General features: G+C 56.2%; 1 protein-coding gene across 2 annotated transcripts; it reads right to left on the bottom strand.

The window, feature by feature from the left end:
• Positions 1 to 278: 278 nt before the first annotated feature.
• Positions 279 to 18,172, bottom strand: NEK8 (NIMA related kinase 8). Of its 2 annotated transcripts, XM_048824373.2 has the most exons (15): positions 18,071 to 18,172; positions 13,446 to 13,651; positions 12,109 to 12,341; positions 10,313 to 10,444; positions 9,894 to 10,102; positions 9,134 to 9,213; positions 8,364 to 8,545; positions 7,966 to 8,116; positions 7,026 to 7,102; positions 5,675 to 5,792; positions 5,177 to 5,327; positions 4,701 to 4,864; positions 4,310 to 4,468; positions 3,896 to 4,054; positions 279 to 1,460 (listed from the first exon to the last, which is right to left on the bottom strand). In XM_048824373.2, the coding sequence occupies exons 1-15, from the start codon at positions 18,115 to 18,117 to the stop codon at positions 1,432 to 1,434; spliced, it is 2,097 nt and encodes a 698-aa protein (XP_048680330.1). In that variant the 5' UTR covers positions 18,118 to 18,172; the 3' UTR covers positions 279 to 1,431. The 2 variants fall into 2 exon arrangements, with proteins under 2 accessions (XP_048680330.1, XP_074976971.1); XM_075120870.1 differs by lacking the exon at positions 3,896 to 4,054.
• Between the last annotated feature and the right edge of the window lie 8,712 nt (positions 18,173 to 26,884).

Raw genomic sequence — 26,884 nt, 5'->3', positions numbered from 1 at the left:
CTGATTCTTCCCAGCTGTGCAGAAGACAGCCACCAGGGAAAGGGAGAGGAATGTCCCCAGTCAGGTCACCATGCAACTTCCAGTGCTACAGGGGACCCTGCTCCTCAGCCTCTCCAGAGCCCCAGCACCCAGCGGGGACAGGAGCCGTGATACAAGAAATGATCTTTCATCTCCAGACATAGCAGCCAGACGGCACTGGAGCCCGTCAGCCACTGCCAAGTTTCGCCTCAAATCAAACAAAGATCCACAATAAAATAACTAAGCCAGTGAACCTACCAGCGAGTAAAAGCATGGCCTTTATACACAACAACTGACTGGCAAGTGTATCATAGTAGATGTGAAAAGGAGAGCTGCTAAGATAGATCAGAGACAAGCTCTTCAGCAAATGGCCCAGAGTCGGGTGTCAGTAGAAAAGTGAACGATCCTTCTGGTTACATAGAAAGATAACTCCAGTCTCTGGTAGGAAGAGCCCCGGGGAGGTCCTCCTCCTTCCTCATGGTCAGACTGGGACTAGACCTCCAGTTACTCACAGCTGCTTGCTGTGATACTGGTGATTTTCAGTAGCAGAGGTCTAGGCTGTTGGACAGTGAACTGGTCACTAGCAGGCTTTAGGAGACCTGAGAACAAACCTTAGCCGGGGCATACAGAACTAAGGGTTGAAGGACCCAAGTCAAGCTGTGATTGGAGAGTTAAAGGCAGGCACTTGGGAAGAACAGTCCAGGGCCAAGCCGCCTACACACAAGATCACTGTTCTCGCTGGTTCTGGCAGCTTGTGAAGGGCCAAGTGGGTCACGGCCCCAGAACTTTGGTAGCTTGAAAATGCAATGAACTTGGTCAACAACTGGGCCAAACATTCTTCAGGAATAAATAGACTTTAAGTAAAAGAGTTTGCACTTAGTCACCCATCATAGTGCCTGGGGCTGTAACAACAGACGTTCCGGTGCAAACACTGACAGCTCTCTCCAACACAAAGCTGCCAGCCCACGCTTTGTAACCAGATTCAGTTTTCATGGATCTGTGAAAATGAACTGAGGCCCTTCTTGCTGGTGGCAAAATCGCTTGACTGGGGCCCGCTGCATACAAGTCAGGTCATGATCACCCTTCATCCTGGATGGAGTGATGTGGCCTGTCCCAGCAGATGCTGCTCCACGGGGCAGCGGCCAGGGGAGGCTTCAAGTTCCAGCAAAGTGGCACCTGTTGATCTGAGGGGTTTGACATCTCTCATCAGTTCTGTGCATTCCATTCTCTATAGATTAGGTGTTCTCAGGCTCCTGGCAAGCACCAATGCAGCCCATGGTGTTGCCCCTGCACTACAGAGCCCCGTCCTCCAGGCCCGAGTAACACTGAGGCAGGCAGGAGAGGATATAGATCAGAAGGAAGCTGGCTATGTCCATATGGAGGTGGTGCAGTTCGCTCCTCTCAGCCCATTCCTCACTGCGGGCCCGACTCCTCCCCTGCAGCTGAAACACAAAGGGCAGAAACCAGGGATAAAAACAGGCAAAGTATCCGATAGAGCACTCCACCAGGAGGCTAAAATCAGCAGCATCCTGTGGCTACCAAGCCAATAATCAGGCTGACAGGCTTTGTGGTTCAGTAGCCCAACTTTCTTGCTGCCCCGGGAAGCCATTGTGAGGCCCTCATTAGTACACAGAGCAGAGGGCGTGGGACTGGCATCGGAACAGCCATGTGCACTGGTGCTAAAGGATTAACAGAGAGGCCCTTTGTCTTCATGTTGATTCTAAAGGGTCTTCTGGGGGGTAAAGAAACAGTGACTCCTTGAGGTCTGTGCCCCCCTTGCTCCCCCCACTGAGTTAGCCCCGAAGGCAAAGAGAGACTCTCTCCAAAGGAGTTCTGTGCTGCTGGACAGGCTCCCACTTCTCATTGTTCATTCATTAGTGGTCCCTTCCTGACTGGGGTTGCTTCGGCATGGAGGTTTGCACTGCTGAGGTCTGACGAGAGTTAGTAGCAGGTTGCAGTACAGAGCTCACAGTAAAGCGGGTCGCAGATACTGGTCCAGTCCCAGGCAGTTGCAGCCAGGGAGCAGACGCCAAATGCTGGAAAGAAATTGCACTGAATGGTGACCAAGAGAGAATTACAAGTTGGGGCACTAAGGAACCACTGGGTCCTTAGCACAAAGGTGCTTTTTAGTGATGGGCCTTTCATACGGCCCTGTGTCAGGGGACTAGGGCTATACCACAAGCAGAAGGTTCAGACAGGTTCTCTCTTCTGGGAAAAGCTTTCCAACCCAACAGTTGGGTGAAAGCCCAAAGTTCGAACCAACCCATTCTGCAGGCTTTCCATGGTATCTGCACTCTGGTACCCATGGAGCAGGGCAGGGCACTGTTTGCATGTGACATTTTGGTGGCTCAATTCACAATCCTGAATGTTATGCATTTGGGTTCAACACTAAATCAGTGAAAGACTGTGAAGCGCTCAGATGTAACTGGGGGGGGAGGGGGGGGCAGGGCAGATAAGGACCTAGGCTGGATCGATACAGATACAAGAAAGTTTTCTGTAGCTTAATCAAGGTGCCCAGTGGAGCGTGACGGAACTAAAAGCCATGTCCCTGGGAAGGAGCTCCTCCCTGCTGGGGACAATTAGCCAGCTAGCAGGGGACAGGGAAAGGGAAAAGCCATAGTCCACACTGCAGAGGTACGAGCAGACCCTCCAATGTGCTGACCTAGGCTCTCTTCATGTATCCTGGCACAGGAAGGGCAGGTCCAACTGTGGGTTTATTTGAACCATGTAATGATGCTGCCTTCAGACTGAGGGAAGAGAAGCCACACGCTGTTGCTATTTTTATCAAACCACAGAGAAGATCCAGGAGCCAAAATGATGCCTCAAATCTCAGTTTCTATTTAGGCAACTTCAATTGCTCTGAAAGTCGCTGGTTTGGGAAATGCTTTGGCTCCATAAACATGGCCACCAGCACGGCAGCTCCCTGCAGGCTTCCCCTGACCAGCCGTAGCAGGAGGGCATTAGGAATCCAAAGGACTCCTCCTTCCCCCGCTGCTCTTTGCTTTGCTGGGTTGGCTCAGTATCACTACAGTGGCTAAGGGGTGTAGCACACAGTGAGAGAAGGATTCTGTGCTTTGCCTGGGGCTGCTCTGATTTCAGTGGAATACGAAGTCACCATAGATTCCAGAAACCAGCCAGCTGGTAACGAATGGGGGGCCTTTGGCCCGGTAGGCACTGGGAAGAGCTGCAGAGTGCTCCAACCGGGGGGGGGGAGTGGGCTTTGCACCGCTCAGGAGCTGACCCATGGAGCAGTGTTAAGTGACTCCAGAGGGTGCATGCACTCCCGGCTCAGGGATAGGTCTCCCCAAAGCAGACACTGTAAACGCTTGGTACAGGATGTCCGGATTGACAGGGCTGAGCAGGGACCCATTGCAGTGGAGGCTGTCCCTGTGCTCTGCAGGGCCAGGGTTCACTGTGGAGGAGTAAGTCCAGATTGAAAATGTGTTGGATTCCCTGGTTATTAGCATTTGGCCTAAGGAAGAGCAATGGAACACCCCAGCTAGAAAGGGACCTGGGTAGCAACAGACACAGCAGCACCCCGCTTCCCCCAAAGGAAATCCCAGAGTGGCAAAATCTGGAAGGGCTTAGTCCAGAGGCAAGTCAAAGCAATGCCAAGGCAGGCAGGAGCACCTCAAAGGTCTGTGGCCCAGCAGGCATGGAATGAGCAATAGAGCATTAGTGTCCCCCCAAATCACACAGTGTAATTAGCAAGGAGAGCTGCAGAGAGCAGAGGGCAGCAGGGGCTGACAGCTGGCTAAACACACTCTGCCCCCTCAGTGCTGCCGGGCATGACCCCTCTAGGGCGCCAGGCAGGGCTTCAGTTTAGGTCCCCTGAGCTTGCAGCAAGAACAGCTGTGGCGAAGAACCCTCTACTCACGTTTTACTGCCAGCAGTGTGTTCCCATGGCAGCAGGCGACAGAGGTCACCAGGTAGGGGTGGGTCTCCTCCAGCTGCACAGGCCTGGGAGTCCTGGTCTCCTCATCCTTCCTTCCCAGGCGCCCGCGGGCTCCTTTCCCCCATGTGTACACCTCTCCCTCTGGAAAGGAGACACTTGGCTGCAGATGGTTTCTCCCAGACTGACATGAGCTTTGCTGACCCTCCAGTCTCAAGCTGCAGAGCAGAGTGCCCTGCCGAGCGGAACAAGCCTGCCCCCCTTGCTCCTCTCAGAGCGGCCATAGGAAGCAGGGTGGGGCTGCAGGCTGCAGTCTGGAGCACTCACCAGCAGCACTGACTCCTTGGCTAACAGCTCAAGAAAGCCAGGAACTGCTGCAAGACAGGACTTCAATCTCACCTGCTCCAATGGCCACAGTGAAGGCATCGCCACAAGCCACCATGGTGACCTTTATCCCTTGGAGTCCCACCACCAGGTAGGGCACACGGCCGGTACGGCAGGTGCTGCTGCCAAGCTGCCCGTGCTGGTTGCTGCCAAAGGTGTAACACCGGCCAGAAGCTGTCAATGGGAAGACAGAACTGAGAAGTCAGCCAACACTTGCCTGGTCAGAAAGCAGCGAGATGTCACGGTAAGAGGCTGGTATTCCACCAGTGCAGAGCACACTGCCCCCACAGCCCAAACATTCCCAGGCCGACTCGCTGTCTGGAACCCAAACCACGGGGGGGGGGGGGGGGAAGGTCCTCCCCACATTGCCCCTCCCAGCACAGGTTTCCAAGGGCCACCTCCTCACCTGTGACTGCAGCCGAATGGGCTGTTCCGATATCTGCACACACCACCGGCTCTTGATTTAAAGGCCCTGACTGGACACATGTGAATGTGGGAGCCTCTTCCACCCGATCCCCCAGGGACGGCTCCTCCTCCTCCGCAATCTTATCCAGGCCCAGCTTGTTAAACCTGCATGAGGAGAGCAGTCCCGGGGCTGAGCAAACATCATGTATTATAAATGGAACTTCTTCAGAATGCCTTGGGCCAAAGCCTTCCCGGGCTAGCTGCACGGAAGCCAAGGGATGCTGAGAAATGTATCGTTACTGTGATATAGGGCACATTCTTGCTCTACACCAGAGCTGTCGGCAGCTCCAAAGAGATACCCATTACTGAGCTTCTCGCGCTGCTGGAGACAGGACACTGGATTAGAGGGGCCCTGGACTGATCTGCTATGGTGACACCTCTGGTCCAGAAGGCAGGGAAACATCCCTCTTTTCTTACCTGTTGCTCCCACAAGCAAGAATCCGGTTCTTCACCGTCAGGACCATGGAGGAGTCAATACCACAAAGGACTTTCTGAGCCTCGTGTTCAGGAGGAACAGCTACCTGCTGGGGAGAATTAGCGGAGTCCAGAGTTCCCAGCCCCAGCCGACCTGGGCAAAAGAAATTGTTTAGAGAGACTTTTCGTATCAAAATACAAACCAAAGGCATTTCCCTGAGTAACAATATCTAGAGTGGTAACTGCAGGGCCTGGATGTGGGCCACTGTGTGCAAGGGTGCAGGCGCCTTAGCTGCAGACACACCCGGCAGGGAGCACTGTGTGTAGGGCGCAGGTGCCCTGGCTGTGGGGAACTGCCAGCTGCTCCAGCCACAGTCGGTCTCACACAACAGTTACCTTCCAGGAAGTACACAAAGGGACATCAGTAGGGATTGAGGAAGTAAAAGGGGAGGAAAAATGCCCCTTGATCATGCTAAGCAGTGGCAGCTAAAATCCCCTTACCATTGTCCCCTCTGCCCCAGGCAAACACTTCCCGTTCATTGGAAATGGCCAGCACATGAGACGCGCCACATGCCACCTGCACAATCTCGTAGCCCAGCAGTGCCTCCACGATCTTAGGCTGGTAGAGAAAAGAACAGCTTTAGTCAGCTCCGCCCTCTCCCCCCATCAGCTCACTGACTGACTCCTTACTACAGCAGATCTGCCTATCCAGCGGGCACTGTAGAACGGCAAGGCAAGGTAGCAGAGCTCCATGGATTTTCTAGTTCCTATTCCAGGTTTTACACTATATGAACAATATTTACATTTCCATAGTACCTTTTGTCCCAAGGGATCTTAAAGGTGCTTTACAAACTATGTGTATATACAGCACAAAGGAAAATGCAGCCACCTCTGGGGTAAACAACAGCTGCCAGACAACCAACTAGCACAACAGTTTGGGGAGGAGAAACATTATGCCAAAGGCAGCAGGGCAAATCTCTACCCTTGTGACAAAAGCCCATGCAAAGCAGGTAAAACTTGGTTATAATGTCTCACCTGAAAGATCCACACCCAGGGCACTGCACAGAAACTACTAGCTAACTCTCCCGTGAGGCAGATTCCCCATTTATCTCCTCACTTTGTTTTTTCCCTGCTGTGATAAGAGTCAGATCTGACACATCCCTCCCATGGGCCTCAACCTCCTCAGGGAAAAGCACCATTTGCTTAAATATGGTTGCAGCCACCAATCTAGGCTCCTCCACAGCGGCAAATGGGAGGTGTGCACAGCTCTCAAGCAGAAGCCAGAGGGTAACACCCACCGAAGCCCTGCAAGGGAGCACAGAGACAAACCGGCCCAAACCCTCATCCCTGGCTGGATTTCACATGTTATCGCCACCAGCCAGCCAGGGTGGGCTGGGAAACAGCCCGGAGAGGGAGAGGAGAGCTCCTTTCCAGCTCCAGCACTTTGTCCCAATCAGGGACGCGTGGCTCTCCTTTGAACACTGGCTCTTTTGAAAAACAAGTTTCCCAGTGAACCGCAGCAGCTGTAGGGCTGAATCCGAAACAACCAGGTGTGTGATTGCAGGCAGCGGCAGAGTCTGGGTCCCAGCCAACAGCAACCACAAGGCAGCTCTCGACTTCCCTCGGCATGTTGTAACCCCACATTCAAAGACATCTTTGTGCAAGTGGGGAGAGAGAAGCAGGATGAACAGAGCTGGGGGGAGGGAAGGGAAAGGATCCGGTTCCAGAGCCCGTCAGCGTCATTTGGATGCACACAGCAGGACTGCTGCAAGTCCGCTGGGGGCCAGGAAGAAGCTGTGCCACATGACACAGTCAGTATTTATCGGTGTCCCCAATTCCTCACACTACAAACCTGTGTTACATCAGTGAAGTTTCCATGCCCCAAACAACCATTACTGCCACTGCCAAAAGTCATGATTATCCCCCTGTCTGGAAAAGCAAAATAAAGCCATATTACAGCCACCCACAATACACTGTGCATCTACACAGCCCTGGGGACAGACCACAGCATCCAAGCAGTACCAGTGTCCCTTGGGAGCCCTCACCAGCTGGCAGACACTGCCAATCCCACACTGATGCCTTGGGCTAGCTGCTAGGGGGATATGTACAGAGGGCTAGTTTTAGATGGGGCTCAGGAGTCTTGAGAGAAGCAGCCATAAACGTGCTGGGACAAGTCACCCAACAAGAACTAACACAAACAGGGGATGATGGGCAAAGCACTGAGATAACATTATTCCAGCTGTGTACGCAGGAGCTTCTAATTCAACAGTCTGGAGAGGTGTTAAACACACAGAGTCCTTCATTTACCGGCCACCCAGCCCAGGGGCAGCAGGAAGCATGGTCAGAGATAGGACAAACATACACATTTGAAGTTTGCCAGTTGCAAATCTGTCACTTATTCCCCTGATCCCCAGCAGAACTGCAAACACACTCGGCTCCCCACGGGCCATCAGAAGAACCTCACTGTGCAAACAGTGCACATTCCAGGTTGATGTCACTCAGCCAGGAAGCTCAGACCAAAAGCAGCTTGGAGGATGCTTTAAAAGCGTTTTCAGATCCTGGCTCCCCAGGTGCTGCTGAGGACACCCGGCCCTGCAGGGGGCTCACAAAGACTCACTGAAATTGGTTTCTCATTCCGGGTGGGAAGGGTTCTCTGCCATACGGACTTTGGGACTAGAGTCCTGCTGGGCATGCCCCATCAGCAACACAGCAGCTGCACCATCCCAAGATGGGGTTGGCTGCTTTGGGAACCCCCAAAACGTGCAGGGAGACAGCACTGCTCATGGCCATACCTGTCAGGCAGGTTGTGAAGAGGTCACCACAGGACACATGTTTGATAGTCACTCCGGACTGGCCTTCCAGGAAGCGGGACACAAACTGAGGCTGGAGCTGCTCTGTAGCCCCTGGGAGAGAAGGGCCTCCAGCAGCACCCATTGGGGAAGCCTAGCAAGGAGAAGCCAAAAGGTTTTGAAATGTACTTTGCTTGCAGCTGGGCTTGGGTGAAAAGAACAAGTTGGAGCAATAAGCCCACTCTGACCTCCTGCAGCCTCAGTGGTCACCAGGAGCAGCCAGGGATTTGCCTGCTGACTGGGGGGATGTGAGGCCATGGCATGTCTGGAAGCAGGCTATACGCCTCCTTTGCTGACAGTGGCTTATTGCCCTTGGCTGCTGCCTGCTTGCCATTGCTCACCTCCCACATGATGAGCCTCCCTGATTTAGTGACGCCGGCCTTCTGGGTTCTCCCTGCAGAAACCTGCACCACTTCTGTGTTGAGCATGGGCAGGCGGAGGGGGGTGGTGATCCCGCTGCCCCAGGTGTAGATGGAAGACAGGGGAGGTGGGATTCCAGTCCTGGCTGAACCAACTCGAACACCTAAGAGGCCAAACGAAATACCATCACCCCAGCTTGCCACCCCCCAGCCCTCCCTGGCAAGCTATAATGGGCAAGGAAGTGGCTCTAGCCATACTACCCAGATGCCCAGCCACAGTGGAGGACAACACCCAGTTAGACAGAGGGGCTAAATCAGCTGGCAAGAACAGGGCCTGGAACCTCTGTCTGAGGCTCACTAGGGGCTCCAGGGAAGGCTGTTCACAGCAGCTCTCCAGGGCGATGCCAGCAGGAGGAGGGGGAAACTAGTGTTCTACTCTAGAATTTGCAGAGGGTAGATGGGCTGCTACAGCTCTAGCTATTCATCACCCAGGGACCCTCAATTCCCAGCCTGGGTGCGCTGCAGCACAGGGGAACTCAGGCGCCAGACGACAAGGGCAGGAAAGCCTCGGAAGCAGCACTGGCTAGCTCCTGAGTCCCATCAGCCTGGGGCTGGAGTACAGGTTCTCCGAGGAAGGGGATTTAGGGTGTGAAGTGCCTGAGTTTCATCTGGCAGAGGATGCCACTGCTGGTCAATACAAAGGATTCGCCTTTGAAATTAAGTTCTGCTGAATACACTGTGCCTGGCCTTACCCCTGGGTCTGGCACTGGTCACTCTTCCTCCCGCTCTGTTGTGGGTCACTGGTGGCACTGTAGCTAATGGCTTCTCAGGCCTGTCAAACCGAAATGCACAACTTCTGACTGTTCACTCAAACAGCTGGGCCAGCATCAGCACTGGGCTCAGAGAGGAGAGGGAAGCTTTATCATTAGGGCAGAGTGAACTGCTGAGCATGGCCTGGTGCAGGCAGACTCAGGACAGGAGACACAGTTCAGTTTCCTGGGGACAGTTCTTTAAGATCGGCCAGCTGGCTCTCTGACAGCACATGTCCTGTGTGAGGTCATGCTGGCCCCAGGATAAGGGTGACACCAAGGGCAGGGGCAAGAACTCAGTCAGTGTGTACACATTTGTATTTGCTGACCACAGCAGTATGGGTCTTCTCAACTCCAGGGATCCCAAAGCACCACACCCACCACAACAAAGAGTGAGCGAGCAAGTGCAACACCTGTCAGCAAGATCCTGAGACCGGAGGTGAACCTGTCCTCCCCGTGACAGCCCCTCAGCAATTCACCATCTCCTGAGCCCCCAGGCTGCCGAGCATGAGCCCGGGTCCTGTTAGCCTGTATGCACATACCACAAGCACAGCTGAGATCTCTAGCTGGTCAGCGTCCCTTCCCAGCTCCAACCAAGTAAAGAACTGACTCTCTCAGAGACCTCCTGGGAGCTGGAGCCTCTCCATCCCCATCCCCTCCCATTGGTAGGCCCCAGGGAGATGATCGCAGCAGCACAACTTGCCTTCTCATTTTGACACTGCCCACATCAGTGTAAAGGTTCAGAAGTGGCCTGATGCAGATGGCCTGGGCCATGATCTCGTTCAGCTGGGGCCGCTTGGAAGGGTCCAGGTTGAGCATGCTCAGGATGAGTTGGCGCAGGTCTGGGCTGTATCGGTCTGAGATGGGAGCAAACGTCCCACTCATGATCTTTAGCACCAAGGCGGGCAGATTCTGGAGAGTATGGAAGGAACATAGACACACATGATTAGCAGAACCCTGGCTGCTGCATGGGCAGAGAGACAGGAAACATCAGGAGCAATGCAAGGTGCTGCCCTCCCCAGAGCTGCAGGCTCTGTGGGAATGCAACAGGCACAGCCCAACGCGGACGTATTTCTGGAATTCACATCTCAGCTTTAAGAAAACCCCAGACCCCAGCCTTACTGCAGCTTCAAAGGCTCTCTTGAGACTGGCAAGCTCGTAGAGCACACAGCCCAGCGCCCAGATATCGCTCTTCTGGTTGTAGGGTTTCCCTTCGCACAGCTCTGGGGAGATGTAACACGGAGTCCCCACAACCTGAGAGAAAGAGGCACAGATGCATGATGGCACTCTCAGTCCAGAACCACGGCAAGGAGAGGTAAAGATCAACACCGGTTACAAAAATGACTTGACTACAACACAACGAAGCCAGAGTTCTAGGCGAACTGGGAGGAGCATTAGTTTCCCTGCTATTGATTACTGGCTGATGATCTTCCCAGGATAAAATTGCTAGAGGATTTACCGTTTCTGACGCTACTAGAGCATGGCTCCCTCTCCCATTCAGCACTTAGCTCCAATGTGGACTTCTAGCCAACTGCGGGGCTCAGATCGCTTAGTGATGCCAACCAGATCAGGTTAGATGGGGACAGATACCAAGGTATCACGCAGCGAAAAGATGAAAAAGAAAAGACAGGACATCCACCCAACCAGCAAGATTCAGTAACTGAAAAAGTCAGCCCCCAAGCACATGTGTCATATCAGCCCAGTCTCAGAAGAGGCTCTCTGATGCTAACTTCTCACACAGCCGCACTTTTTACCATCTCTGGTTGGCTAGGAGACTCCATCCCAGCCTGGTGGACTGTGACCTAACCTTGGTTATCCAAGACTCTGTCACATCCCATCTGGACTACAGCAATGCAATGCACCTGGGCACAAAGGCAATAGGCCTTAGGAAACTCCAGCCACCGGATGCCACAGTGAGTCTCCTCAGCACCATGGGCCATCACGAGCCCAGCAGGCCTGTCCATCACCCTCTACGCTGGCTTCCTGTAGCCTAAGAGTCAAGTACAAGGACTCAGGCCTTAGCTTCAAGGTGCTCAGTGGCTTGGGCCCAACATATCTAGGAGCCTGAAGCTTCAGGATGAGGACTGTGGTTAACAACTCCACCCCTCTGGAACAGCAGGACTCTTTACCCCAAGGGCAAAGATGGTCTATGCAGGAGGAAGAACTTCCACAAGGCCAGTAACAGACTGTGGAACAAACCTCCCCAGGAACTATGGATCATCCCAACACGCCCCATCCCCTCCCACTGCAAGTGCCTACCTACCTACCTCCAACCAGCCTTCTCCAGCATAAACACACAGCCGCAGGGATATTTTTAAATAAAAAACAATCTTCAACAACAAAGCCCTACCAAAATGAACCAATCCACGCCACACACAATACTCCCCTGGGGACAAGGAGGACAGTTGTTTTCATGCACTACTGGAAGGCATTCAGACACCGTGGTAACGAGAGAGATAGGAACTGACATAACTACTTTCATGACTGCAGTAAGAGAGACTGTCAAGGGAGATTAAGGGCACTGCACAAGAAGATCTGTTCTTACCTAGGGTTAAAGTAACAGTGAAGACGCACCCACCCAGCTTTTAACTCGGGTTAACAACTCGAGTTAAAGCCCATAGGGCAGCCTGGGGTTGAACTCCAGCTACCAGCCTGTGTTAAAAGCTGAGTTGCTATGTCTTCACTGCTACCCTGCTACTCTAACATCAGTGAGCTAACTGGAGTGAGACACCCACAGAGTGGAAAGATTAGCAGTAATACTGATTATTTATGGACTTGTCAAAATCTAAATCACAATAGTTGATGCAACCTAATCTCAGGCCCACTCTCCCCACATGGAGACACAGAAACAGAATAGCTGTGATGGGAAGAACTTCCCCTGGACTTCAGAAATTTGGGAACACTCAGCAGATACGCACCGTGTAGGCTTTGCTCTTGCTGCTCAAGATTTTGGAGATGCCAAAGTCTCCAATCTTGACGATCATGCGGTGCTTGTCCAACAGAATGTTCTGAGTCTTTAAGTCCCGGTGCAGGATCTGTTTGGTGTGAACATGATGAAGGGCCAGTAGGATCTGCACAAAAAAGTGCAGGATGGTGTCTTCGTCCAACAGGGAGTTGCAACGTTTATGAATAAACTCTGCCAAGGTGCCACCTGGGATGGATGGCAAAGGGCAGAAGGGCCATCAGCAAAGGAAGTTTATCAGGGCTGGCATAGTCTTAACCAAAAGTAATGGAATTGAGTCACAGTATCTTAACTGCACAATTGCTGCTGAACGAGCCAAGCATGTCCAAAGTCATACAATGTACCAACAGAACATGCCACGCATTCTCTGAATGTTAAGAGAACAACAGCAGCACAGCACATGGGATGCAGAACCAGCAGCAGAGGGGTTAATGTTAGCACCACACTGTCAATGGCAGCACTGCCTTCAGGGCTCAGTGGGAAACAGAAATGTTAAAGCCATACATATCAGAGCACTGTGAGGCAGCAAATGTCAATGGGAGAACAAGATAAGCCTGTTCTGCCTCGAGAAATTCCCCTTGTACCCACCCGCTGTTTAAGGGGCCAGAATTCAGGTTTTGTATGAAGCAGTTTTACAAACCCTAAGGTAAGCATTTTCTTGATTTAAAATGGCAAGGCAAATCTTGTGTTTGTTTGAATTGACACTTCTCCAGGCAGCTCTGCCGCTCCAACACTGCAGCCCAAAAGGGAAGCTGACAACAAACAGAAGGGAAACTGACAGAACACCCCAGTGAAGAGCAGAAGGGAACACACAGATCAGTGATGAAAAAGAGATTTTTAAAATCCTTTCCATTGGGATAAGCGCTGGCAGTGCTAATAACGCAAATGTATTTTAAAACGTTTTCAAATAATAGAATTTTCGATGTGGGGCCAGGTACCTTTGAACAACAAGCTTAAGTTATCCTGTGGACCTCCAAACCATGTCCACAATAGCCTCACATAGAATATGCTTCAAGATAAGGAAATAGGAGGTGACAAAGGACAGGAGTGAGCACCTCTTCAGAGGGAAGCAGCCTTGCCAAACAAAGGTCAGGCCTGTCTCAAGTACCAGAGACATTATCGGAGTCTCCTCACCTTCACAGAGCACTATGGATGCCTTGAAAACCAACCCATGGGGTTGCTGATATTTAAGTCAGGCGCTCCCTAAAGAGGCTCACTCACCCAGATCCAGCTACACTGAGGAACCCAAGAAGCTCTGTCCCCAGCCCATGCTCCTCCTCGCCAGTGTCCCACCTGGTGCGTACTCCATAGCAATCATAAGAGCCTTGTCTTCCAGGAAGTTCTCATAATATTCAGTGATGTTGGGGTGATTCAGGAGCTTCAGCACCTGGCACTCGTTCTGTGCTGCCAGCCGCTCGTCCTTCGTCATCTGCTCCACAGGGATCTGCTTAATGATCACGAGCCTCTGGTCAGCCTTGCGCAGACACAGGTGCACTATTCTGTGATAGCACAAAGCACAGACAGTCTGCATTAGAGGGACCAGCCATGCAAGAGATGGGATGGGAGGGAGCTCAACAAGGAAAGGGGCGACCAAGCCTAGAGCAAAATGAGTGATGTGAAGTGGAAAACAGCACCAGATGTTTGCCAAATGCACCTGTCCAAAAACGAAGAGACGCAAGCAACACAGGAGCCATTTCAGGGGGTCTGGTCCCCATTTCCACTCCTCCCCCAAACTACAAGAGGAAATAAGTGCCATGTTTAGAGCACAAGACTCCAGGGCTCCTTCCCCAACCTTGACACTGTCCTCCTGTGTGCGCCTAGGCACCTTGCCTCAGTCTCCTCAGCAGTAAAATGGGAATAATAGTGATTCCGCACCTCTCCAAAGGCAGTGACGCTGAGTTAGCTATGCAGAATGTTCTGAAGACGCTAACTGCGAGCCCTGCTCCAGTTACCCATCCCAGTTCCTTTGGACTAAGATGCTCAGCTCTAGAAGTCTGGCCCAAGAAGCTTTATCAGTGAGAAACACAGGCCTCCCACCAGGCCTAGGACACCATAACCTGCTATCTGCCCCCAGCCTATCCCCCGTGCCCTGTTATCTGTCCCCCTGTGCTCTGCTATCTGCCCCCCCCCGTGCTCCACTATCTGCCCCCAGCCCGTCCCCCGTGCTCCGTTATCTGCCCTCAGCCTGTCCCCCTTGCTCCGCTATCTGCCCCCAGCCTGTGCCCCTTGCTCCGCTATCTGCCCCCCTGCCTGTCCCCCTTCTCCGCTATCTGCCCTCCTGCCTGTCCCCCTTCTCCTCTATCTGCCCCCAGCCCATCCCCCGGGCCCCGCTATCTGCCCTCCAGCCTGTCCCCCTTCTCTGCTATCTGCCCCCAGCCCGTCCCCCGGGCCCTGCTATCTGCCCCCCCAGCCTGTCCCCCTTCTCCTCTATCTGCCCCCAGCCCGTCCCCCGCTATCTGCCCCCCTGCCTGTCCCCCTTCTCCTCTATCTGCCCCCCAGCCTGTCCCCTGGGCCCCGCCATCTGCCGCCCCAGCCTGTCCCCCGGGCCCCGCTATCTGCCGCCCCCGCCTGTCCCCCTTCTCCTCTATCTGCCCCCAGCCCGTCCCCCAGGCCCCGCTATCTGCCCCCCCAGCCTGTCCCCCTTCTCCGCTATCTGCCCCCAGCCTGTCCCCCGGGCCCCACTATCTGCTCCCCCGCCTGTCCCCCTTCTCCTCTATCTACCCCCCCGCCTGTCCCCCAGGCCCCGCTATCTGCCCCCCCCGCCTGTCCCCCTTCTCCTCTATCTGCCCCCCAGCCCGTCCCCCGGGCCCCGCTATCTGCCCCCCCAGCCTGTCCCCCTTCTCCGCTATCTGCCCCCAGCCTGTCCCCCGGGCCCCACTATCTGCTCCCCCGCCTGTCCCCCTTCTCCTCTATCTACCCCCCCGCCTGTCCCCCAGGCCCCGCTATCTGCCCCCCCCGCCTGTCCCCCTTCTCCTCTATCTGCCCCCCAGCCCGTCCCCCGGGCCCCGCTATCTGCCCCCCCAGCCTGTCCCCCTTCTCCGCTATCTGCCCCCAGCCTGTCCCCCGGGCCCCACTATCTGCCCCCCCGCCTGTCCCCCTTCTCCTCTATCTGCCCCCCCGCCTGTCCCCTGGGCCCCGCTATCTGCCCCCCCACCTGTCCCCCTTCTCCTCTATCTGCCCCCCAGCCCGTCCCCCGGGCCCCGCTATCTGCCCCCCCAGCCTGTCCCCCTTCTCCGCTATCTGCCCCCAGCCTGTCCCCCGGGCCCCACTATCTGCTCCCCCGCCTGTCCCCCTTCTCCTCTATCTACCCCCCCGCCTGTCCCCCAGGCCCCGCTATCTGCCCCCCCCGCCTGTCCCCCTTCTCCTCTATCTGCCCCCCAGCCCGTCCCCCGGGCCCCGCTATCTGCCCCCCCAGCCTGTCCCCCTTCTCCGCTATCTGCCCCCAGCCTGTCCCCCGGGCCCCACTATCTGCTCCCCCGCCTGTCCCCCTTCTCCTCTATCTACCCCCCCGCCTGTCCCCCAGGCCCCGCTATCTGCCCCCCCGCCTGTCCCCCTTCTCCTCTATCTGCCCCCCAGCCCGTCCCCCGGGCCCCGCTATCTGCCCCCCCAGCCTGTCCCCCTTCTCCGCTATCTGCCCCCAGCCTGTCCCCCGGGCCCCACTATCTGCCCCCCCGCCTGTCCCCCTTCTCCTCTATCTGCCCCCCCGCCTGTCCCCCGGGCCCCGCTATCTGCCCCCCCACCTGTCCCCCTTCTCCTCTATCTGCCCCCCAGCCCGTCCCCCGGGCCCCGCTATCTGCCCCCCCAGCCTGTCCCCCTTCTCCGCTATCTGCCCCCAGCCTGTCCCCCGGGCCCCACTATCTGCTCCCCCGCCTGTCCCCCTTCTCCTCTATCTACCCCCCCGCCTGTCCCCCAGGCCCCGCTATCTGCCCCCCCCGCCTGTCCCCCTTCTCCTCTATCTGCCCCCCAGCCCGTCCCCCGGGCCCCGCTATCTGCCCCCCCAGCCTGTCCCCCTTCTCCGCTATCTGCCCCCAGCCTGTCCCCCGGGCCCCACTATCTGCCCCCCCGCCTGTCCCCCTTCTCCTCTATCTGCCCCCCCGCCTGTCCCCTGGGCCCCGCTATCTGCCCCCCCACCTGTCCCCCTTCTCCTCTATCTGCCCCCCAGCCCGTCCCCCGGGCCCCGCTATCTGCCCCCCCAGCCTGTCCCCCTTCTCCGTTATCTGCCCCCAGCCTGTCCCCCGGGCCCCACTATCTGCTCCCCCGCCTGTCCCCCTTCTCCTCTATCTACCCCCCCGCCTGTCCCCCAGGCCCCGCTATCTGCCCCCCCCGCCTGTCCCCCTTCTCCTCTTTCTGCCCCCCAGCCCGTCCCCCGGGCCCCGCTATCTGCCCCCCCAGCCTGTCCCCCTTCTCCGCTATCTGCCCCCAGCCTGTCCCCCGGGCCCCACTATCTGCTCCCCCGCCTGTCCCCCTTCTCCTCTATCTACCCCCCCGCCTGTCCCCCAGGCCCCGCTATCTGCCCCCCCCGCCTGTCCCCCTTCTCCTCTATCTGCCCCCCAGCCCGTCCCCCGGGCCCCGCTATCTGCCCCCCCAGCCTGTCCCCCTTCTCCGCTATCTGCCCCCAGCCTGTCCCCCGGGCCCCACTATCTGCCCCCCCGCCTGTCCCCCTTCTCCTCTATCTGCCCCCCCGCCTGTCCCCTGGGCCCCGCTATCTGCCCCCCCGTCTGTCCCCCTTCTCCTCTATCTGCCCCCCAGCCTGTCCCCCGGGCCCCGCTATCTGCCCCCAGCCCGTCCCGCAGGCCCCGCTATCTGCCCCCCCGTCTGTCCCCCTTCTCCTCTATCTGCCCCCCAGCCTGCCCCCCGGGCCCCGCTATCTGCCCCCCCGTCTGTCCCCCTTCTCCGCTATCTGCCCCCAGCCCGTCCCCCGGGCCCTGCTATCTGCCCCCCCAGCCTGTCCCCCTTCTCCTCTATCTGCCCCCCAGCCTGTCCCCCAGGCCCCGCTATCTGCCCCCAGCCTGTCCCTTGGGCCCCGCTATCTGCCCCCCCGTCTGTCCCCCTTCTCCACTATCTGCCCCCAGCCCGTCCCCCGGGCCCCGCTATCTGCCCCCCCGTCTGTCCCCCTTCTCCGCTATCTGCCCCCAGCCCGTCCCCCGCTATCTGCCCCCCCAGCCTGTCCCCCTTCTCCTCTATCTGCCCCCCAGCCTGTCTCCCGGGCCCCGCTATCTGCCCCCAGCCTGTCCCCCGGGCCCCGCTATCTGCCCCCCGTCTGTCCCCCTTCTCCGCTATCTGCCCCCAGCCCGTCCCCTGCTATCTGCCCCCCCGCCTGTCCCCCTTCTCCTCTATCTGCCCCCCAGCCTGTCCCCCGGGCCCCGCTATCTGCCCCCAGCCTGTCCCCCGGGCCCCGCTATCTGCCCCCAGCCCGTCCCCTGCTATCTGCCCCCCCGCCTGTCCCCCTTCTCCTCTATCTGCCCCCCAGCCTGCCCCCCGGGCCCCGCTATCTGCCCCCAGCCTGTCCCCCGGGCCCCGCTATCTGCCCCCAGCCCGTCCCCTGCTATCTGCCCCCCCGCCTGTCCCCCTTCTCCTCTATCTGCCCCCCAGCCTGCCCCCCGGGCCCCGCTATCTGCCCCCCGTCTGTCCCCCTTCTCCGCTATCTGCCCCCAGCCCGTCCCCCGGGCCCCGCTATCTGCCCCCCCCGCCTGTCCCCCGTCTCCTCTATCTGCCCCCCAGCCTGCCCCCCAGGCCCCGCTATCTGCCCCAAGGGCGCCCTCCTGTCTCCCGGTCCCTGATTGGCTGCTCCGCGAGGGGGGCGCTGCCGCTTCGCCCCGTACCGCGGCTCAGCCCGGGGGGTCCCGCCCCCACATGGCAGCGCTGCTGCCCGCGGGCTCGCAGGAGGGGGCAGCGCCGGGCCCCGGGGGGGGTCTCACCCGAAAGCTCCTCTCCCCACCACCCGGATCCGCTCGTACTTCTCCATCGCCCCCCAGCCCCGGCCCGGCTCCCCCCGGCTCCATGGAGACACTTCCGGGCTCCACTACGGCGGCCGCGGAGGAACAGCCCGGCGCGTTCCCCGCACTGGGGCCCCCTCGCCCAGGGTCGCTGCAGGGGGCGGGGGGCAGCAGCGGAGCCAGGGCTGCTCACAAGAGCGGGGTGGGGAGCCCAGGCGCCCTGGGGGCACCACGAGGGTGCTAATGGCCCCAGGCTACTAGAGATACCCAGGGAGGGCCCCCACGGCCCCCAGCGCCCAGGAGGGTGCCCCACGGCCCCCAATACCTAGGGAGGGTGCCCCACGGCCCCCAGCGCCCAGGAGGGTGCCCCATGGCTCCCAGCACCAAAGGAAGGCACCCCATGGCTCCCAGTTCCTGAGCCGGGGGGGGTGGGCTCAGGCAGCGATGCCCCTGGCAGAGGTGCTGCCAACCTCAACAGTTCAAAAGTCACAAGTCAGGCCCCAAAACTCATGAGATTGGCTTTAAAATCACAAAACAGCCAACACTCCACAGTGCCGGGCTCCTGCCCTTCGCCAGCTTGTTTCCGGGCACTCCAGTCCTGACCAGCGGGCGCTGCCAGCTCTGGGGGTTGGCTGGCGAGTCTTGCGGGTTTTGGGGTGTTGTTAGAGCCCCAGCCCCTGGAGTCGGGGGATTAGTTAGAATCTTGCCCATAGGGGCTGGGTGTTTTGTTCACGAAAGTTTTGAGCTGTCCCGGTTGCAGAGGAGCCTGAGCATGTGCCCTGTGCCTGACCTAATGCCTCAACAAACACAAGGGGAACCCAGAGAGCCCCACTCCCAATATTTTTTCATTCTCCTGAGTTATCGGGCCTGACTCCTAGTTTGGCGGGGGCTGAGGTTAGCAGCACCATCAAGGCCCCCTGGGGGGTATGAGCCCATTGAGGACTTCAGCGATTTAATATTCCTGCGGAGGCCAGGTGAAATCCGTGAGTGGTGCAATCCCTCAGTCCAGCAAAGCTGCCATCTGCCCCAGGCCAACCCTTTTCCAGGGGGTTGCCTGACTCATCTGAGACCTCAAACAACTCGGCCCCACCCTAATCCAATCCTGAGCTCTGTCTGACACTGACAAAACGCTGAATCAGGAAGCTGAGGTTACAGGGAACTGTCTTCCTGCTGCCCTGGCACTCCTGAGCCCAGCCCACCCGCCGCACTGAGCTGCCAGTCGCCCGCAGCACTCGTTCTCCCCAGCTGCACTGCAATCGAGTTGGGACGGTGTGCGACTCCATCCAAGCTGCCATGCAGATGGAACCTGATGCCCCAGGGTATAGCCCAGTTACAGAGGCCCTGTCGTGCTGTATCCATGTCCCCCTGCTAGGTTAAGGTTGATTGAGACATGGCCTTAAACTGGAAGTGCCTCTGGCAGCTCACAGCCTCTTCTCTCTAGGAACTGACTTTAGTAGCAAAGAGCAGGGAACCAGCCAGCTACGCTCCACACTGCAGGCCCATGCATGCTCCCTCTGCTTGCTTGCAGCAGAGCTCATCGCCAGGTGCAGGGCTGCTGAGCCTGGGTACCATTGTGGGCAATGTCCTAACCTTTCCCAGCCCACCCTGGGGCTGGGCTCCCCCTCACCCTCTCTGCATCACTGAGGCCTGGTGCTGAGCTCCCCCCTCAAGCTACCTGGGTCTCGAGTCCTGGCACTGAACTTCCCACTCACTGGGGTCCTAGAATTGCCCCCCCCCCCGTGGGGTCACTTTACAGCACACTGGCTGCCACCCCAACCTAGGCCCAGAAAGGCCTTTGTGCTCCATCATTAACACCCTGCCCATGACCCCGGACCTAGTGAGTGTTCAGGACACAGTAAGGCAGCCAGAGCTCCTGCTCCCAGACTGCCAGTCAGCCCCTGTGGGAGAGGCCTGGGCTGGAGCCGTCCTGCCAGTGACTTGGCCAGTGCCCCTGGATCTGTAATTTCAAGTGAATTCCTGTCTGCTTTCCCTCCAGGGCAGGGCTGCTCAGCACAGGGTGACAGCTCCAATTCTTTGGCCATCACACCCACTCGCCCTTGCCCCACCTTCCTCGCTAATTAAATGGCTCTTTATTGGGCTCAGCCAGCCTCTGAATGCAGCCAGGGCTGTAAATTGCCAGGTCCCTTTAATCTCAGTTAATTGCCATGTGCCTCTGGGGTGATTAGCTGCTGTCAGGGAAGGAGTGGCTGATGGCTCGGTGAGGGGGTCTTTGTTCAACAGACAAAGGCAGGCCCTGTAAACGCCAGCCTGCCGCCTTGTCCCAACAGTCTGGGCTCTACCTGCGTCTCCTCTGAGACAGACAATCCTGCCCAGACAGGGCCAGGCCTAGCGGGCAGAAAATGCCAGCTACAGATGGCACTCAAGGGATGGGGCCAGGACAGGCAAACTCCTCCTCCCTGGCCTGGGCCTGGTGCTTGGCTTGGCCCAGTAGGTAGCTGAATCCAGAACCTGTAGGGCAGCTGCACGCCATGGCTGGGCTTGCAGGAGAGGTGCTGGCCTGTCCCAGAGCAGCACAGGGGTGGACACAATGCTGATCTAATGGCTAGTGTGAGACATTGGGACCCTGGGCTCCTGGTACTAACCCTGACCCCTCTATGAAGTTGCTGTGTGGCCTTGGGCCAGTCACTTTGCCTCCCAATGCCCGAGTGAGCCCAGCTGTAAGAGTGGGAAACCTGCGTGAGGCTGACCACATGCGTGGGTGTTTGCTGGAGGAAGGACACAGCAGCGGCTGCAGCAATGGAGCTGTAGGAGCAGTAACTATTCCTGGCAGACGCCAGGGCTCTGGCCATGTTAGAGCGAGCTACCCCACTTACCTTCCTGAGCAGGGCAGGGCCTGCAGGCCCCCGGCTGGGAGGTTAGCCAGAGTGGGTGGTTTCTCAGGCCTGCTCCTGCCAATGGCACCAACAGGACAAGACTCAGGCCCCTCAGTCTGGGTGATTTGGCAGGTCCAGGAGGCAGCCCGCTGAGACAGGCAGCACAGGATAGCTCTGGCAGGCCACTGGGGCACCACGGCCTGTGAACAGCCCTTTGTCTCCCAATTCCTGGTGTTAAAGCACTTCACCTCCAACTCTGAGGGCCAGACTCTGTTACTTGGCTCTTCCTCTCCGTGCCACCGTGCATGGACGTGCCCAGCCGGCTGCTGGCAGGGCTGGCCCGGTCAAAGGAGATTCCCCTCCCACTGAGGCAGAGAGTCACGGGGCAGACAGACTGTGCGCGTTACACTCCCCTGGGCTGGCGGGGGGCAATCAGTCAGCTGGTGAGAGCTCTGCTGTGCGGACACCGTCCCATCCCAGCAGGGAACCTGCCAGAGGGGGATTAACGGGCAGCGAAGGAAAGGTGGAGTTGTGGTTAATTCATCAGGAACAGTTCATGCCTCACTCTCTAAGCCCCACGTGGGTGGCACGGCCTTGGTCCTGAGTGCTGCAGAGCCCAAGCCAGGGCCCATGAGCAGCAACAGGAGTGGGAGAAGGCAGGCTTCTTCCCCGCACAACACACTCTGGAGACCCAGCCTTGAGGTATGGCATCTGGGAGTCAAAAAACCCCAGCAGGTATGTGTATGTGTGGGGGGGTGTCTGCTCCTGAGAGGCCACAGAGAGATAATGGATTAGCCCAGCCTGCCCCGTGCATGACACAGAATGGTCCACCACACAGAATGGTTACTCCGGCTGGGAAGCCAGGACTCCCTAACCTTTCCCACCCTGAGAATCTGCCACTTGGATCCCAGGAAGAACAGGAGGACTTGTGGCACCTTAGAGACTAACAAATTTATTTGAGCATAAGCTTTCATGAGCTACAGCTCACTTCATGGAATGCATCCGACGAAGTGAGCTGTAGCTCACGAAAGCTTATGCTCAAATAAATTTGTTAGTCTACCTAAGACAGGATTCAGAGTAGCAGCCATGTTAGTCCATATCCGCAAAAAGAAAAGGAGGACTTGTGGCACCTTAGAGACTAATCAATTTATTTGAGCATAAGCTTTTGTGAGCTACAGCTCACTTCATCGGATGTCTCTAAGGTGCCACAAGTCCTCCTTTTCTTTTTGCGAATACAGACTAACACAGCTGCTACTCTGAAACCTTGGATCCCAGGGGATCCCCTCCCCAGCCCCACACTCACTCCAGAGGATGAAAGGAGTTAATCTATAACTGGCTGCAGAGCACTTGAGCCTTTGCAAACAGAGAGAGCAAACGGACAGACCTCCCCCAGCAGCTCAGGGGAGCAGGGGCAAATGTGGAGAGCCCTGGGCCGAGATTCAAAGCAGAGCATGAGTGCCAGGCTGATAGCAGGGCAAGAGATGCAGCAGGGCAGGGCAGAAAGGGCAGTGTTACATCCCAAAGGAGCTGGCCCCACAGCCTGGCCTGAACCCAAAGGAGCTGGCTGTGGGGCTGGGCTGCCCTGACAGGAGAGTCTGGTTCTGAGCCACGTGGGTTTGAGATAAACATTGCGCCACCCACACTCAGCATGCCAGGACCACAGCTGGGGACTAGGAGCTGTTTGCCTCCCCATACCTGGCTGCCTCAGGCTCACACCAGCTGGCCCTAGCACCAAGGCTGGGGGGAGGGTGGGTGGCAGCAGTGCCAGAGGACGCCCCTCTCTGGGGCACTGGGAGGGCAGCTTGGGGCATTGCCTGTGTTAACACACCCACTGCTCAAGCCAGTCCCTGCCCCGAGGCTCGGCCTGTTTGTTGTCACAGAAGGATGTGGCTCTGGCTGCTTTCCCAGGAGCTGGTTTCTCTTTTCATTGCATTCCTGGGATACCTCTGGACAATGGCAGACACCAGCATTGCCCTGCAGGGCCAGAGGAGCCTGAAGCTGGCCCAGACCCAGCAAGGGTGTGGGGCAGCTGCGCACAAAGGAAAGGAATTCACGGCAGAGAGGCTGGGGCTGGGGCAGTCACCCTATTCTTAGCAGAGCAAATGGAAACGCCACGCCATGGGCTGGGCTCGCACAGGCTCCGAGTAGGGCCAATCCATCAGCGTGCATTAACTGACACCCTATAAATCCCATCCAGAGACCCAGACAAACTGTCCAGCCGGTTGTCAGCTGGGTGACCGCTGCACGTCCCTGTGTCACAGGACAGTGCCATACACACGTGGCAACACTCTGGAAGGGAAGGGTTAACAGCAAAGGGGGAGTGGGGCCATGGATTCCTAGATCGTGATAATCTAGTCTGACCCCCCGTATAGCAAGGGCCAGAGATTCCTAGGGCAGAGCTGTTAGAAAAAAACAGCCAGTCTTGATTTAAAAATTGCCAGGGCTGGAGAATCCCCCATGACCCTTGGTAAGTTGTTTCCATGGTTAATTACTCTCATCATTAAAAATTGACACCTTATTTCCAGTCCCAATTTATCTGGTGTCAGCTTCCAGCGTTGGATCCTGCTAGACCCGTCTCTGCTCGGCTTAAGAAGCCAGTATCAAATATTTGTTCCCCATGTCGGCACTTATAGACTGCTCGAGCCACCTCTTAACTTAACAGCAGTAGTGGCTCTGTCCTAGACCTGGTCCTGTTAGCCCCATTGGCCCTTAGGTAGGGCAGCCTCCCTGTGTGGGCAGAGGGCCCAGAAAACTGCCTTTAGGCCCTGCTTGGGGTGTGAGCTGATTATTGCAGGAGTCTCACCCCTTGAGCAGCAGCGCACAGCTGGCCAGATGCATTATAGACGTTTTCTACCTGTCCCTGAAGCACAGGGCTTGGGCTCTTGGCGGAGGCAGGACTCCTCCCCAGTGCTCTGATCCTAGGGCCGAAGCACCATGCTCTTGCAATCTGCTCCCCCTGTGGGCTGCGCCTGCTGATGGGTCCGGCTTGCTGCTGTCCTGCAAGGGAAGGGTTAAGATGCCCATCACCTCCCTATGGCACTCCACTGCAGGGCCATGCGGATATCTGGAGGAGGGCGCTTAGGACACCTCCCCCCTTCAGCTTAGGTCCATGGGGACAAGCTGTGCCAGCGATGGGATGAGGCCAGGAGCAGGTCCTGGCACCAGGTACACCATTAGGGTGGGAATGGATGGGCTAGGCCACGCACGACAGGGGGAAATGGTCGGCTGGGGGACAGGGAGAGGAGAAGTAAGGCTGGATTCCCTCCCCATCCCCCCCACACACTAAGGGCTGAGCTCCATGGGGAGAGAGACTAAGGCCAGAGCCTGTGAGGACAGACCCCAGCTAACTGCTCTCCACCTGGGAACCTCTATAAATGGAGGGAGACAGGGGCCAGGTCAGTCACCACTTCGCACCATGTGCCACCGCCGCCATCTAGTGGCAAACAGGAGGAGAGTTCCCCAAGCCCCACAGACATAGCAGTGCAGGGGGCTCTGAGGTTAGTTCTGAGCCCACATGGCCCCCTTAGCCCTAAAGACGTGTGGAGCGTGATTCCCCCCCAGGCCGGCCTGGAACCAGAGATTGGCAATGTGGCTGCTCCCTGCACTCCTTCCCAGCTCCCCTGTGCCTCACAAAACATGCATTTCTTAATATCATGGAAACAACTGATTCCCCAGCCTTAAGTGTTGCACGGTGCAAAGGGCACCCCCTCACAGCAGACACTGTGTCAATGTCCATCTGCAGCACTGAAAGGCCTGAGAACCCTACTGAAGTCTGAAATAAAGCTGCTGTTTCCCATCACCTCCCCTCAATCATCTAGGCACACAGGAATTGCCAGACTGGATAAGACTCAGGGGTCGTCTAGCCTAGTATCCTGTCTCTGACAGTGGCCAGCACCAGATGCCTCAGAGGAAGGTGCAAGAACTCATCAGCAGGCAGCAGTGGGGCAATCTGTCACCTACATTAGATTTCATCCTGGGCTGTTAGTTAGAGATTGGCTTGAACCCTGCTGCATAGGGTTTAATATCCTTCCCTAAACAGATGTTGGCATTAACCACCATAACTCTGGATATCCTTATTATTCATAAAAAGAAAAGGAGGACTTGTGGCACCTTAGACACTAACCAATTTATTTGAGCATGAGCTTTCGTGAGCTACAGTTCACTTCATCGGCTGCATACTGTGGAAACTGCAGAAGACATTATATACACAGAGACCATGAAACAATACCTCCTCCCACCCCACTCTCCTGCTGGTAATAGCTTATCTAAAGTGATTGCTCTCCTTGCAATGTGTATTTTAATCAAGTTGGGCCATTTCCAGCACAAATCCAGGTTTTCTCACCCTCCGCCCCCCCCCCCCCACACACACAAATTCACTCTCCTGCTGGTAATAGCCCATCCAAAGTGACCACTCTCTTTACAATAAGAAAAGGAGTACTTGTGGCACCTTAGAGACTAACCAATTTATTTGAGCATGAGCTTTCGTGAGCTACAGCTCACTTCATCAGATGCATACCGTGGAAACTGCAGCAGACTTTATATATACACAGAGAATATGAAACAATACCTCCTCCCACCCCACTGTCCTGCTGGTAATAGCTTATCTAAAGTGATCATCAGGTGGGCCATTTCCAGCACAAATCCAGGTTTTCTCACCCTCCACCCCCCCACACAAATTCAAAAAAAAAAAACAACAAGGTGGGCCATTTCCAGCACAAATCCAGATTTGTGCTGGAAATGGCCCAACTTGATTATCATACACATTGCAAGGAGAGTGATCACTTTAGATAAGCTATTACCAGCAGGAGAGTGGGGTGGGAGGAGGTATTGTTTCATGGTCTCTGTGTATATAATGTCTTCTGCAGTTTCCACAGTATGCATCCGATGAAGTGAGCTGTAGCTCACGAAAGCTTATGCTCAGATAAATTGGTTAGTTTCTAAGGTGCCACAAGTCCTCCTTTTCTTTTTGCGAATACAGACTAACACAGCTGTTACTCTAAAACCTTATTATTCATATAACTGTCCAGTCCCTTTTTGAATCTTGCTAAATTCCTGTCCTCTCTGACATCCTGTGGCAATGAGTTCCACAGTCTAATGATGTTTTGTGAAAAAATATTTCCCTGTATCAGTTTTGAATTGACTACCTTTTAATTGTATTTAATGTCCCCTTTGATCTTGTGTTATGGGAAAGAAGAGATACTCACCATCTACCTTCTCTAGACCATCAATTATCATGTTTGTATCATCCCCCCTCTTATTTTTCTCCTTTCTAAGGTACTAATTGCAATCTTTTAAATCTCTCTTCATTGGAAAGTTTTTCCTACCCTTGATCATTGCCCTTCTGGGAACCCCCTCCGGTTCTCCAATAACCATTCTGAGATGGAGTGACCTAGATTGCACCCAGTATCCAGATGAGGCCACATAACTGATTTGTATAAATAAATACAAATTAGTCTCTAACCCATTCCATATGCTTCCAAACATCCTGTTGCTTCTCTGACTACAGCTGCAAGTTGAGCAGATGTCTCCATTGCACTGTTCACAATCATGCCCAGGTTCCTTTCCAAAGTGGATACCTCTCGAACCCCGTCCGCTATAGTAGTGTACCTTTCCCCTCCAATGTACATTACTTTACTTTTGTAGACATTGATTTTCAGTTGCCACCATGTTGCCCACTCCCCAAGCTTGTGCTCTTTGATCCAACTAACATAAATAACTTTGTGCTAACCACAAACTATGCTGCTCCCCTGCTCACAGCCCTAACCAGATAATTAAATCAGTATATTAAACAGCACAGGACCTAGGACAGAACCTTCAGGCCCTGCTGTTAGCCTTTCACCATCATGAAAATGGGCCATTTACCCTTACGCTTTGCTTTCTGTCTCAGCCAGTTTCTGATGCATGCCAATACTTTGCCTCTCACCCCATGACAATTTGGCTTCTTCAGTAGTCTCTTGTGCGG

Source organism: Caretta caretta, chromosome 17 (genome assembly GCF_965140235.1).
Source record: "Caretta caretta isolate rCarCar2 chromosome 17, rCarCar1.hap1, whole genome shotgun sequence".
In the NCBI taxonomy this organism is placed as follows: domain Eukaryota; kingdom Metazoa; phylum Chordata; order Testudines; family Cheloniidae; genus Caretta; species Caretta caretta.
The sequence above is the reverse complement of the archived record's forward strand: the minus strand, read 5'-3'. Positions and strand labels throughout refer to the sequence as shown.

Coding starts and splice junctions, on each gene's coding strand:
- NEK8 (XM_048824373.2), bottom strand. CDS start 18,117: ATGGAGAAGTACGAGCGGATCCGGGTGGTGGGGAGAGGAGCTTTCGG. Junction 13,652..18,070: donor GTGGGGAGAGGAGCTTTCGG/GTGAGACCCCCC, acceptor GTGCTATCACAG/AATAGTGCACCTGTGTCTGC. Junction 1,461..3,895: donor CACACTGCTGGCAGTAAAAC/GTGAGTAGAGGG, acceptor TTTGTGTTTCAG/CTGCAGGGGAGGAGTCGGGC.